This window comes from Leptonychotes weddellii, chromosome 2 (assembly GCF_054177405.1).
Source record: "Leptonychotes weddellii isolate Sample4059 chromosome 2, ASM5417740v2, whole genome shotgun sequence".
NCBI classification, from domain to species: Eukaryota; Metazoa; Chordata; class Mammalia; order Carnivora; family Phocidae; genus Leptonychotes; species Leptonychotes weddellii.
In genome coordinates, this window is record NC_138370.1 from 99,359,601 (window position 1) to 99,374,660 (window position 15,060).

The following is a 15,060-nucleotide window of genomic DNA, read 5'->3' on the forward strand; positions in this document are numbered from 1 at the left end:
TTTTAGGTACAAGTGACAAATATATTTCTTTTTATTGTTATTAAAGTTTTCTCCAATGTAGTTCAGTAAATGAAGTATTTTATTTTATTCCACTGTTGGTCATAGTTTGAGCCCTACACACTCCTTTCCCTTTCACCTGAAAGGGAGCTCCTTTGTATGTAGCTACACACTCATCATTAGTAAAGAGATCAGGCTGGATCTGCTCCCAAATCTTCTTCTTAGGATTCAGCTCCTTGTCAGGTTCTCCTATTGGGGGGGGGGGAAAAAGAAGTTACATAGCTACCATATTAAATAAATTATCCATAGAGATTTATAGTGAATTGTCTAGGCAACACTTTCTGATCTTTAGATCTGATCAGAATTTTAACACTTACTTTTAACATTTACTTTATTTTATGATGTCAGCAGTTTATATTTTTGATTGGTAAAATAAAATAATTTGTCATTTCCTAATGGCTTCTCCTTTGATATGTTTAATTGTGATGTTTAACGGACACCCTTGCAGTTTAAGATGACTTTTTTAAAATAAAATTCTCTCCTAATGATGACTTGAGCCCCACTGATGGGAGGATCAGCAGAACCTGTAGGATCTTGTTTAGAATTGATATTCTCTATCGTAATTTTGTTTATTAAAAAATGTTTTTGTTTGGGCGCCTGGGTGGCTCAGTTGGTTAAGCGACTGCCTTCGGCTCAGGTCATGATCCTGGAGTCCCAGGATCGAGTCCCGCATCGGGCTCCCTGCTTGGCAGGGAGTCTGCTTCTCCCTCTGACCCTCCTCCCTCTCGTGCTGTCTCTCATTCTCTCTGTCTCAAATAAATAAATAAATAAAATCTTTAAAAAAAAAAAAATGTTTTTGTTTGTTTCACTGCAAAGATGGATGCTCAGTTTTAAACACTGAAAGTGTACAAGTTGCTTTGTTAAAACTAAATATGTACACACACAAATATTTTGTCATTTCCCTACAAATGTGAAAGATTATTTTTTACTCTTATAAGAAATATTTTTGCAGGTAATACAGCTAAAAGAACTTATTCCCCAAATTATTTTTCCCCCAAATTATTAAAACAAAAATACAAGATACTCATTTTGTCACTATATATACAGAAAAACTGTGAAGAGATAAGAGCATAATTTGATGTGTTATATTTTTACATGTGGCACAGCTTATGCTTTACTCTGTTTCAATGTGCAAAATAAACGATGAGATGGCTGCCAAAGTGCTTAAAGATTTCTTACTGATACTGGAGAATGGATTAAATGCTGAGATTATCTAACTAAATATAATAACTACTTTGGGTTTCATTTTCTGCCCATTCCATTTGGTGAGATGGAAAGAGATAGAAAGGGTTAGTAAGGAGACAAGGACAAGCATTTGCTAAGCACAAGAAATATATACTGTTGCATACAATGCACACAACACTCTAATTTTAAATATAAGGAAACTGGTGTTCAGAGAAGATAAGCTGCTCAAAGTTACATGATAAACAAATTATGATTTAACACCAAAACCCTTGTTCTGCTAGTATAGCATCTCGCGTCCTGATAAACTGTTCTTTAGAAAAGAAATAACATTCTTACATGTGGGTAATAACCCATCCCCTCTATCATAACCCACACTAGAAGTTTATAATCAACAAAAGACAAATATATTGTAGAATACATCTGGTCTACTTAAGGGCCACCAATATACCAAACAATCCCTCTATTTAATGACTGATAAGGAAGTAAAGTTTAATATAACATCATTTTAGTAACTGGGGGGATGTTCAATTATCATTTGGAATAAAGAATCACTTCAAGAAACAATGAAGAAAAGTAACATATCTCTTAAGCATTAGTGTGAAATAAGAATTGTTCTCCCGAAGGGTAATAAAAAGAGTTTTTCTGAAATCTAATTCAGTAATGATAGAAATACAACTTTCTAGATCTTTTCTAAAGTGACTACCAAGTTCAAATCTTCTGGAATTACTTTAAAAAGAATCTTTAACATTACTGGAACTAATTATATTTATATTCTGATTACATCTTATTACCTACACTGGTTTTTATTCTCCACTCATACAACAGGAACAACAAAACTGAGTAAATTGGTTGGCCACAGTGATTTTGCTCTTTATTAGCTCTTCAGAAACTGCCCATGAAACTGGCCAGAACATACAAAACTGTCCTTTGATATGCAGGTTTTCAGAGATGACAGAATAGTTAATTGAATGATGTATCTATGCCAGAAGAACATACAATGAAACTAAAACTGAAAGACTAGTGTAAAAGATAAGGATTTCTCTTATTCTTTTAAGAGCATTTGATTGACTGGACAAGAGAGAACTAATTAATAAACAGAATAGAAAAAATATCAATATATAAAGTATCTACAAGATTTTTATTTTTTGTTTCTAAACTATTCCTTAGTCTACAAACATAATCCTACTTTGCTTATACACAGATGATGTGGGGGAGTGGGCATTCCAGAATTCTAGAAAGCTGGAGGCAGAGATACTATTCAGGTAGGCCTCTGAATTCCCCTGGTCCCCCCTCAAAAAGATATTGCCAACTGTTAATGGATTAATTCAAGAAGCAGAGCATCCCAGATTTGTGTGAAAGTTTCTTATCAAGAGTATAGATTGTGTGGGTTCTTGCTAAATGCAGACATAAGCCCCAAATACAAAAAAACTGTGATGCAGCACAAAACTAAGCTTCTCAGATCTAGGAAGATATTGACATGTATAAAAAATAATATTTATAATACATAACACATAGTGCTTACTATGGGCCGTCAGTACACTAAGTGCTTTCTTTACATATATTTACTCATTCAATCCTCTCAGTACACAAATACTATTAATTACCCCCATTTTACAGATGAGGAAATTGAGGCATAAAGGTTACAGCTAAGAACTTAAATATCAGGCAGGTAGCTAAGTGTTTCAAAAGTTAAACCTCACAAAACCCACACAAAATAGATAACATTAAAAACTCCTTATAGATAAAAAAGATAAGCCTCAGAAAGGTTCCCAGGTCACCCAGCACTGTGGAGTCAAGATCTGAAGCTTTAACTTCTTAACTAAGACTAATAATTTTCCAGGAACAAAGACTTGAACTAAATATAAACTAGAAACTACTAAGAGGAACCTCTAAAGCTTGACTGTTGCTTTCAACACACCAGACTCAATACCTGAACACTCTGAATGTAGTTGTGAAACTTTATTCAATAAATGAAACATGATTCAGACAAATAAAATTTTGAGATTATAATTAGAACTTGTCACATTAGGATAACTGAATATAAATTAGAGTTGAAAAGTCTTGGATGCACTGTTAACTTTCTGGCTTACTCAAAATGTTTCTCAATAATATACTACTTGGTAGGGTATAAAACTAGTTTGAAATGCAAGTTTAAATCACCTACCATGAAAAACATACCTAATATTTTAAACAATTTTTTTTTAAGACTTTATTTATTTATTTGACAGAGAGAGAGAGACTGCTAGAGAGGGAACACAAGCAGGGGGAGTGACAGAGGGAGAAGCAGGCTCCCCGGTGAGCAGGGAGCCTGATGTGGGACTCGATCCCAGAACCCTGGGATCATGACCTGAGCCGAAGGCAGATGCTTAACCGACTGAGCCACCCAGCCATCCCTAAACAATTGTTTTTTAATGAACTATATTGTCCAGAGAAGTCTTTCATCATTCCTGTGTATTATGTCCTTCTAATCTTACTTTCCTTTTTTCCTTTTTGACATGGTTATCCAAAGAAGTTAAATGATATCAATAAAAGTTCTTAAACCTAAAAACTGCAGAAACTCTGAAATTGCTAAACACATGCCAATAATCACCATTTGGAAATGGTTACACATAATGTAAGAGAACTAATCTTTCAGACACTATTTTAGGCCAATTCATTATAAACAAAGCACACAGGCAATAGGAAATAGTTCAGAGAGGAGTTTGTACAGATGTAAAAAGCTATGACCACCTTCTTAGAATTTAAAACCTACAAAAAGCAATAAATCCAAATTCCAAAGTCCCAGGCATTCACAAGTCTGGAATAAGAACCAGAAACCTCATTTTAATTAGGCCATTCTTTTACACAGAATGCTCATTGATAATCAGCTTCTCTTTGATATCTGCCATGTCCATAAAAAGCCTAGCACTAACAGAATTATTTTATGTTTAATTAACTGAATTTCTGAGATATAATAACTGTAATTATTGCTAAAAATTGTAACTATGGCACAAAAGCTAAAGTATAACTTTGCAAATAAAAGTCAATTAATTTGGGGTGCCTGAGTGGCTCAGTCAGTTAAGTGTCTAACTTCCACTGAGGTCATGATCTCAGGGTCCCAGGATGGAGCCCTGTGGTAGGCTCCTGCTCAGCGGGGAGTCTGCTTGTCCTTCTCCCTCTGCCCCTCCCCCCACTTGTGCTCTCTCTTTTTCTCTCAAATAAAGAAATAAAATCTAAAAGAAAAAAAGTGAATTAATTTTACAAAGCTAATCAACAGAGAAAAGTGGTTTGGTGGTTCGAGGAATAATCTTGACAATAACAAAGGCAGATGCTCAGGCCTGTTCTCCAAATACTGGTGGGGGGGTGGGGGCGGGTGTTGTTGGTTTTCTTTACATGTTTTACTAGTACGTTTCTTTCTGTCTATTCATTAACCAATTTATTGAGTTCCTACTCTATGCCATGCATTTTTCTAGATGCTAGGAATATAGCAGTGAATAACCACCATGACAAAAAACCCAGAAATCTTGATTTCATGATGCTTACATTTTTGTGTGGGCAGATAATAATAATGTATAGTATATTAGATGATGATAAGTGTTTTGAAGAAAAAACAAAAAAGATAACATTTAAAAGATTTCAATAGGATGAGGAACCAAGTCATGTAGCTAATTGGGGAAAGAGCTCAACTGGAGTGATCAATGAAGGTTTGTGGAGTACATGAGGTAAATGGAGATAATGGGAAGCCCCTGTAAGAACTTGGGCTTGTACTCTGGGTCTAATGAAAAGCTTTTTAATAGTTGTGAGCAGAGGAGTAATACAATCTGACTTACATCAATCTCCCTGCTATCATTGAAAATAGATGGAAGAAGGGCAAGGGAGACCATTTAGAAGGTTTTGACTTCCCAACAAGAGATGTTGGCACAAAGACCCAAGTGGTAGTGGTGTAGATGAGAATGATTCTAGATATGCTCAAAAGGTACAAGTACTAGGATTTTCTGAAGAAGATATGTGAGAAAATAAAAAGAAGTTGAGAGAATGGAGTTCCTATCAGATAAGATGGGAAATACTATGGAAAAAGGGAATTCTAGGGGAAAGATGGGGATATGTATTCTTCCTTGGTATATGTTAGTGAAAAAGTCGAATAGGCAGCCAGATAAATGACTGGATAAAATAGCCAAAAAAATGAACATGGAAAGGAAAACAGAAGAGGCCAAGTGTGGAAAGAAAGAGAAGAGGGCAAAGACCAAGGTCTAGGACACTTCAATGTCAAGAGGTCAGGGAGGTGAGGAAGAATCAGCAAAGGAGATAAGAAGGGCAGCCAATGAGGGGACCGCCAGGTGAATGTGGTGCCAGAAACCAAGTTAGTTAAGAAAAAGACTAAAAACTAGCCATGGATATTTAGCTACAGAGATTAATTCATGATCTTGATCAGAATAGTTCTGGGAAAACAGTGAGCAGAGAAACCTGATTGAAATGGGTTTTGGAGAGAAGAATCAAATACAGACAAGTTTGAAAAATCAAATTTAGACAAATATCTTTTTTAATAATAAATGGATCGAAAAATTCAACACTTGCATATATCATACATGCTTTGTAATAACCACTGATTACATTTATTAATAAGACAATATCAAAAGAAATAAGCATGATCTTGGAAGTTAAAAGTCTGAATGCAAATTCTCACTTATTACTAGACAAAACAGTGCACCGTCAAAAAGTGGCTGTCGCTGCCACTGTCTTCTGGCTATATTATTTTCACGCTGTTTTTGCTTGGTGCTTTTGGGAGTAGTTACCACATTCAAATACTAAAATGCATAGCTCCACACACTGAAAATTTAAAAAGTACTGGGTGGTGAGGGTTTCTATCCATTGTTATAAAAATATTATTTGGCATCTTCTAAACTCTATGTACTTTTTTGGATTTGTAGTTGGAATAAATAGTTGTTAGGGTAAAAGCCTTTTCAAGGCCAAATAGCACTTCAAAGGTTTGAGCCCCAACTGCAATTTCTATACCACACTTTACATAACATGAAATGTAAGTTTCCAGACACTGAGCACATCAAGTGAACATCAAAATGTACCAGCAGACACCTTAAGCTTTAAAATGTAAAACAGATGCTGAGAAATAAAGCACTGATAAACCATGGCTCTCACTGGAAAAAGAAAAAAAAAAAAGTGAAAGTAATGGCCTGTTGTGTAGTATTAACTGTTACCTCCTTTCAGGTTTACTGCTACAGAAGCAACTGATATGGAAGCATAAGCAAGATGAGCATTAACAGACCTCACATCCTAAAATTTATCAATTACTTGATGCTGTTCACCTTGGTTAAGCTATTACAAGTGATAAGAAAATAACCTCGCGGGCTATTTTAAAGGTTAAGTTTTTGCTTCTTTCACTTTACAACTATTTTTCTTACCTTCTCCACAAATCCATGTGCTGAGGCACAAGGGAAACTATGAATTTGCAGGAAATATCAGACTTTGGAACAATGTAAATATAAACACACAAATAGCTAAACGGACAGATTAAAGAATATAGTGAAGACAAGAAATTCATATGGGGCTACTAGCATCTCTAATGCTGAGTCATTGACTAACTAAAGAAAATCTTTCAATTTACTCAACAGTAGCATTCAGGTAAACCTGATTCAAGTGCTGAAATATTACCTGTTAATTCTTTGAGATAAAGGAATGAATTATAAGCCTTCACTAATGAAATAATCCATATTAAGTCACAGCAAGCAACAATCAACAAACAAAAATGCTATAGTATTAGAAATTACAGCACATTTATTGTTTGATCCCTTCACTAAACTCTATATAACCTTAAGCAAGTAGCTAAGTTTTGTTGGGCCTCAAACCAAATCTGTAAAATAGTGGGTTAAAGTATATGATTTCTTCCAGTTCTAAGCATGTAACTCTACAATTTACATCAGAAAATAAAACGTAAAGAAAACATACTAAATCTTAAGCGTTTAAATTTTAGAAAGGAAGGCAAATGTTAACTTGGAAAGGTAAACAGAATTTCCTTTTTTAAAAATGCATGCTGAATCTTAAAAGTTTACTTTTATTGTTATTCTATTCCAATTTAGTGAGTTAAGACTTCTCAATAGAATTTCAGGTTTGTCAGGTATACAAATGATGATTTACCCCCAAGTGTGAGGTTTGGGAAAGTGTTTTGATATTGTGGTAGCCGAGGGGTAATCATTTGCTCCTAGAACCAAAAGCCATCATGCTGCTTTAAGAAATGATTCTAAATGGGATTTTCCCAAAACCTCGTTCAACAAGAAAGAGTCTTAGAGCACAGACCATTATGGTTTCCAATCTACCAAGGTTCAAGACATATACATCCATTCAAAGCCACAGATACTTGCTCAACAATCTCTGTGTTTTTTACATTAGTCTACTTTTGATTAGGAGGGGGGATGTGAATTTCAAGAAAATGAACCCATGCTTTCATACATATTTTCTATCTTAGTCCAGTGTTAAAATCCTTCATATCCTAATATTTTATCAAACATAATACAGTTAACATAGGATTAAAAAAGCAGGCCCATCTAATCACATCAGCCTTGCTATGCTATTAAAACTCAGCTGTTTCTGTAAATATATCTCCAAATCAATTCTGACTTTTAGACCTGATTCTCCCTGTTAGCCTAATTTATTTCTACTTTCCCCATTATTCTAGTCAAATGAACATCCTTTAAGTAAATGCAATCTTTTGATTTCTAACTATTTCCACTTCCTTTTATGAAGGAAATAGTTATTCTGTATCTGCCAAGTTCTCTTTTGCTTCAAAGACCTATTTGAAGAAACTTTTAAGTATATTATGAAGCTTCATCTGTCTCAGAAGCATTTTACTGGAGAAAACAAGCAAAATGAAAAGCAACTTCATTTGAGATTATTACAATAAATAAAAGTTTTAACTCAGAGTTTTTCCTTTATATCCTAAAGTCAAGTAATAGCATATGCAAGTACATTATTAGATGGACTTTGAGAATTATACATTTCTTTCCCATGTATGAACTTTTCTTTGTTTTTCTGTGCTGCAGTCTGAGATAATCTATAGCTTCAAAGACTCTGCAGCACATTAATTAGTTCTCTATCCATATCACACTCTTCTGCTATGTAAGTATTATTAGCATTTTCCCTAGAGCAAACTCTAGTATTTTATGCAATGTGTGCATTCATGGGGAGGGTGATGGTTAGATGGTTGTGTTTACTGTGCCATCTCGAACCAATCTGAAGAAACTCAATAATAAAATCTCAATAATAACGGTCACTTAAGGTAAAGCCTTGGAGTCATACACAAGACTGATTCTAAACTAAACATTAGAAGAAAACAATGGTTCCCAAACTGTTTTAAATAATGACTAATACTTACCAGGAAAAGCATCAAAAACAATTCTGTCTCCAGGAACAGACCCATTAGGAGGTGCCAAGATTTCAACCTTCTCAGGTGAACTAGCACACATTACCATTGCTTGAGATATTACTCCCCTCATCTTTGCAGGTTTCAGGTTACAAAGTAAAATCACCATCCGATTTTGCATCTGTGTGAAACATAAACTGGTGATTAAAAATGTACAGAGATTTAGATTATCATACCTAGAATACATTAAGGTACATCTAATATGCTAAATATAAAATATTCTATTTTTGTAGATGTATCTTTGTCTCTGTGTCCAAAATCTTTTATTGTTGTTATGAAGTTATACAAAAACATGAAAAAAAATTCCACAAACTGACAGCACATTATAGTTGAAGGAGCAGAGGCAAGACTTTTCAGTAAAATAAGTTTTAGACTGAAACAGATTTGGTTTTGAATTTAGCTGCCATGTACTAGCAATGAGATTATATAAAGTTGAATTGTTTTTCTTCACAAAATGAGGAAAATGATACCAAATTTAAAAAGCCAACTCTTGGATTAAATTGTAACATGTATGTAAAGCATTTAGCTTAGTGTTAGCACTAAAATAAATGAACAATCCTTTTTCTCCCTACATTTCCAATACTAAGCAAGATCCATTTCTTAGTTTAAAAATTACTCTTGGGACTCTATCACTCTTGGGAAGGTACGGAGTAGGAGGATCCTGAGCTTACCTAGTCCCATGGACACACCAATGAAATAACTACATCTACTGTAACCAACTGAAATCAACCTAAAGACTGACAGAATAGATCATCCACAGCTAGAGAGAAGACAACATCGAAAAGGATAGGAAGAGTGGAGACACAGTCAGGAACCCTGGCAAATAACCACAAACAGGAGGGCTATCACAAACACAGAGGAGTGAGGGGGTCAAATGGACCCAAACTGGGAAAATGAGTCTTCATAACATCTGACTTTGAAAATCAGCAGGACTTAACTCCAGAAGCTTTAAAAATCAGCAGGACTTAACTGGGAAAACCAGGGGGTGACAGTAAATCGAGTCTCCACACTAAAAGAGCCATCACTAGACACAGTGCAAAAGCAGCAGTTTGGAAAGTGCCTGAGGTATATGTGAAGGAGATTTATTGACTCATCTTAGGATGTGCTAGAGAGGCAGAGATCTATAGGAAATATCTCTGGGAAAGAAAGGAGTGCTAGAAGACGTCATTTTTCTTGCCCTCTGTGCCCTAGATGGTCTGAAGCTTGCAGGAGCCAGTATTATCCCTCTTCATCTAACTTACCAACACCACATGCCCCCCAGCCCAGCATTCCCTGCAGCCAAGTACCTCAATCTACCTGCATCAGGAAATGCCCTTCCAAAGCAGATCCTACACAGCAGGCCGGCAAGGGCTTAGACCACTCCAAAGTGACTAGTGCCCTGAAAAGAAGGGGAGATAACCCTACACACCAGCATAACCACAATTCCCGCAAGAAGGCCTCTTTGTAGGCTGCGCGGGGAGCAAGCTTTGCCCTTCATATGCCTGTTGCAGAGGCTAACTGCAAACAGCTAAAATGAGTGCTGGTCCACCACTGAGCTCACAAGCCCCTTAAAAGCACTGGAAGTAAACCCTGCCCAATCAAGAACAGGCATCAAAGAAAGTCATTCTAGCCATAAGCATATCCTCAGCCAGAGCAATCTTGAAAAAGAACAAAACTGTAGATATCATAATCCCAGCTTTCAAGATACACTACGAAGCTGTAGTAATCAAAACAGTGCCTTCTTCATACAAAAACAGACATATAGGTCAATGGAATAGAATAGAGAGCCCAGAAAATCTATGACAAAGGAGGCAAGAATATATAATGGAAAAAAGAGGTTTTTTTTCAATATTTGGTGCTGGGAACATGCAAAAGAATGAAACTGGACCACCTTCTTATACCATACACAAAAGTAAACTCAAATGGATTAAAGACCTAACTCTAAGACCTGAAACTATAAAAGCAGTAATTTCTTTGACACAGGCCATAGAAACATTTTTCTAGATAATGTCTCCTGAGGCAAGGGTAACAAAAGCAAAATTAAACTATTGGGACTATACCGAAATAAAAAGCTTTTGCACAACAAAGGAAACATCATCAAAACAAAAAGGCAATCTACCGAATGGGAGAAGACATTTGCAAATGATATATCCCATAAGGGATTAATATCCAAAATATATAAAGAACTTACACAATTCGACACCAAAAAAAAACCCCACAAACAATCCAATTAAAAATGGGCAGAGGGCCTGAGTAGATATTTTTCCAAAGAAGACATACAGATGGCCAACAGATACATGAAAAAATGCTCACATCACTATTCATTGGGGAAATACAATTCAAAACCACAATGAGATATCACCTCACACCAAGCAGAATTGCTACTATCAAAAAGCCAAGAAATAAGTGTTGGCAAGCATGTGGAGAAAAAAGAACTCTCATGCAGTGTTGATGGAAATGTAAATAAACCAGTGCAACCACTGTGGAAACCAGTATGGAGGTTCCTCAAAAAACTGAAAATAGAAATACCATATGATACAATAATTCTACCACTGGTATTTACCCAAAGAAAATGAAAACCCTAATTCAAAAAGATATATGCACCTCTGTATTTGCTGCAGGATTATCTATGATAGCCAAGATATGGAAGCGATCCCAGTGTCCAGATAGATGAATGGATAAAGGGGTGTGTGTGTGTGTAATGTATATAATGTAAATATAGATATAATGAAATATTACTTGGCCACAAAAGAGAATGAAATCTTGCCATGTGATACAACATGGATGGACCTAGAGGGTATTATGCTAAGTGAAATATATCAAACAGAGAAAGAAATCCTGTTACGATTTTACTTACATGTAGGATCTAAAACACAAAAGAAATAAACAACAGACTCTTAAATACAGAGAACAAACTGGTAGTCACAAGGGAAGTGGATGGGAGGATGGGCAAAATAAGTGAAGGGGATTAAGAGGTGCAAGCTTTCAGTTATAAAATAAATAAGTCATGGAGATGAAGAGTACAGCATAGGGAATATAGTCAATATTTTAGTAATTTTGCATGATGACTACACTTATTGTGGTGAGCACGGAATAATGCACAGAAATGTTACATCACTGAAACAATTGTACACCTGAAATTAATATAACATTGCAAGTCAAACAGACTTCAATAACAAGTATCAAAAAAAAAAATACTGCTGATCATTTAACTACTCAAGCATCATGTACACCGCAATTAACATTTAGGGCTATTTCTACAATTTGTTATAGAAGTGAATAAAGATTTCTTTAATCTTCAAAAGTTGAAGTGTCTTAATTATTTTTCCCAATTAGCAAAAATAGGTACACAACTGTTTATATCCTTTCAATAGGCTTAAAATAAAATGGCATACAAGAGAACTATCACTGCAGGAGAAGAGAAAAGGCACATTCTAAATAAAAAATGGTTTTATAAACAAATGTTATGGCAAATTTATTGATTCTATGATTTAAAATAACAATAATAATAATAATAATAGGCCTAAGACTCAAATTCAAGAGGCCCCCTTTTCGGACATCTTCATGAATAAGATCTTCATACAAATAATTTAAATTGCCACTTTAGGAAAAAACAGTTATAGCAAATTTGTATAAGAAAAAACAAGAGGGTTAGCTATATGCAATTGTTAAGGCAACAGATGATATCCATGGACCTTTACCTTGGAAAAATACACAAATCTACACAGTACAAAGTGCTCCTACTTTATACAATGTTTAATATTACTGCCTTGATAGGTTAGATACAGATGTGTATATAAATAGCTTTGCTTAAGGCTATGAATGACAGCTTTTGGAAGAGAAGATATTGTCTGCAACTCATGGGAACAAAAAAGATGAAGCCCAAAGGAGGAGAAGTTTTTCCAATTTGAGTTGGCTCAAGATCAATTGGTTCTTTTCTCCAGGGCTTCTTATGAACCTAACTTCATAAGTAGTTATGAAGAAGTCCTGGTCCTACACAAGATGCATGTTAAACAGGAAAAAAAAAAAAGCACACACATGGACCAAGTCTATCTTTTTTTATAGATAAGAAAAACTTCTTCACTAATCTCCTTATTTCCATTTTTCTCCCCTCAACAGAGCAGCCAGATGATCCTATCAATATATGAGGCAGACTACATTTCTCCTTAGCTCCACAGTTTTCCAACAGCTTTCATCTCACTCAGAATAAAAGCTAGTCTTTACAGTGATCTATAAGATCCTATGTCATTTGGCATCCTTATTTCTGATTTCATATTGCATGACATTCCCCCTTATTTACTCTGCTATAATGACACTGCTTCCTGCTGTTCTTTGAACATGCCAGGCATATATCCAACTTAGAACTGCCTGAAATACTCTTCTACCAGAGACATAGGACTTTCCTTCATTTTCTGAGAGCTTTACTTAAAGTCATTTTCTTTATAACGCCTTCCCTAACCACTTTATACAAAACGACATCATCCTAACTCCAACAACTCTTAAATTCTTTCTTTTAATACTTACCACTATTTAATATACTATATACCATGATCTTCTGACTCCCCCATAGAGTTGTGAGCTTCACAAAGGCAGGATTTTTTTTTTCTTCTAAACAAATCTATCTACCTACCTACCTACCTATCATTTTAATTCCCTGCTACATCCTTTGTCTAGAACAGTGCCTGGTATACTGCAGGTGTCCAATAAATACTTGCATCTGAAAGTATGAATGAATGAATGAATGTATGTAGGGATTTATCCACATTCACAAAGCCAATAAGCAACAGAGTTAGCAATGAACAGAGAAGCAGAACTATTTTAATGTTAAAATCTACAGCCTTTGCAGTATCTCCAAAGCACCATGGAGCAGAAGAAAGAGACAGATAACTCCAAATTACTGTAGATGTCTTGAAAGACCAAACTAAAATCATTACTGCCTAATTTTTTCCACTGTCATTGGAAATACATACGTGTGTCTGTCTATACACACATACACACATATTTTAAATACCAAAGTAACAACAAAATACAAAACATCTAGTTTTTAACAAATAAATACCATTAAAAATTATAAGTTTAAGCTCCATAATGCCCTCTCCTCTTTTTACTTCAAGTATGAAAATATTTCTTGAGTTATAAGAAAAAAAAAAAAAAAGACGACGAAGACTTGTTCTTACTCTTACTTTTTAGATTGATGCTTTCTGGGTTTATATACAGTGATTTAAAAAAATCAAGGAGTAATAAAATTCCATGACAATAACAATGATGATAAAAATATTTATACTGTATTATACATAAAATACCAAACTAAAAACATTTTAAAAACTGAGAAAAAATAATGCATCTTTCTTCTTTCTACCTTCATGAATTTGATCCTAACTTACAATGCTACTGCAAGTTTTGGTAGTTTTAGTGTACTTTTTTGGTGAAATTTATTTTATTAAAATTAATCAAATGAACTAATCAATACTGGCTCACCTAATACAAAATTATATGGAAAAACATCAAGAAAAAGTGACATCTATGCCAAAGTAATTTAAACTGTACAGATTACCTGTTCAAGAGGAACATGATTCACCAGGCCACTGACAACTGTTCTTGGGGCTGTTTCTCCAATATCTACTTCTTCCACATATAAAGAATCTGCATCAGGGTGTTTTCTGGCAGTGATGATACAACCAACTCGAAGATCCAGACGAGAAACATCTAATGGCTTAGAGTCAGCGCTTCCTGCTACTGACTGCTGTTTTTTCTCCTTTTTCTCTCCTAAAAAATATTTATGAATGGTTAAACATCAGAAGTAAAACAAAAACAAGATAAACTATAAAAAACTCCCTAACATCGATACTGATGAGCTTTAAAAGAAAGAGTGTTTATCTCCTACCTTCACTTAAATAATAACAAAAGAAAGAATTATTCAAGTCATAGTATCTCGAGCCCTATTTTGGCTGTTTCTCAGTTGAATAACTGTCTAAATCTCTAGCTAAAGACAGAGAGTAGAAGTTGGTAAACTATGTTCATTCATTTACATATTGTCTATGGATGCTGGCAGGGTAGTTGTGACAATGACTTTATGGTCTGCAAAACTTAAGATATTTACTAAAAGGACCTTTATTGAGAAAGTCTGCCTTTCCCCGAAACAGAGCTGGAGAAAATCCTTTAAAATTTTTACTGTGACTCTTTAGAAAGGGAAAAATACTTTATTTAGGAAGAACACCACAATCAGTACCAGCTAAGAGAATGAACTACAATCAAATATAATTTCACTGATAAAATGTTTCTCTCTTCAGTTAAACACACCAATAAGTATACAACAAATTTCTCTACTTCTTGTATTTCTCAGACTTATTAGGGCTTTAGGTTTATCCACAGCAACTATCTGAGCAAAAGAGCCACCCAGGCGTCCCTATTCTGATTATGTTTTAAAA

The 15,060-nt window shown here is 34.8% G+C and overlaps 1 protein-coding gene across 1 annotated transcript; it reads right to left on the bottom strand.

The window, feature by feature from the left end:
- On the bottom strand, positions 1 to 14,426 carry AIMP1 (aminoacyl tRNA synthetase complex interacting multifunctional protein 1; the record flags this gene model as incomplete). Its single annotated transcript, XM_081812026.1, has 3 exons — positions 1 to 246; positions 8,606 to 8,774; positions 14,187 to 14,426. Coding segments are annotated over 3 exons (576 nt in total), but the record flags the coding sequence as incomplete, so codon positions are not given.
- Positions 14,427 to 15,060: the final 634 nt, after the last annotated feature.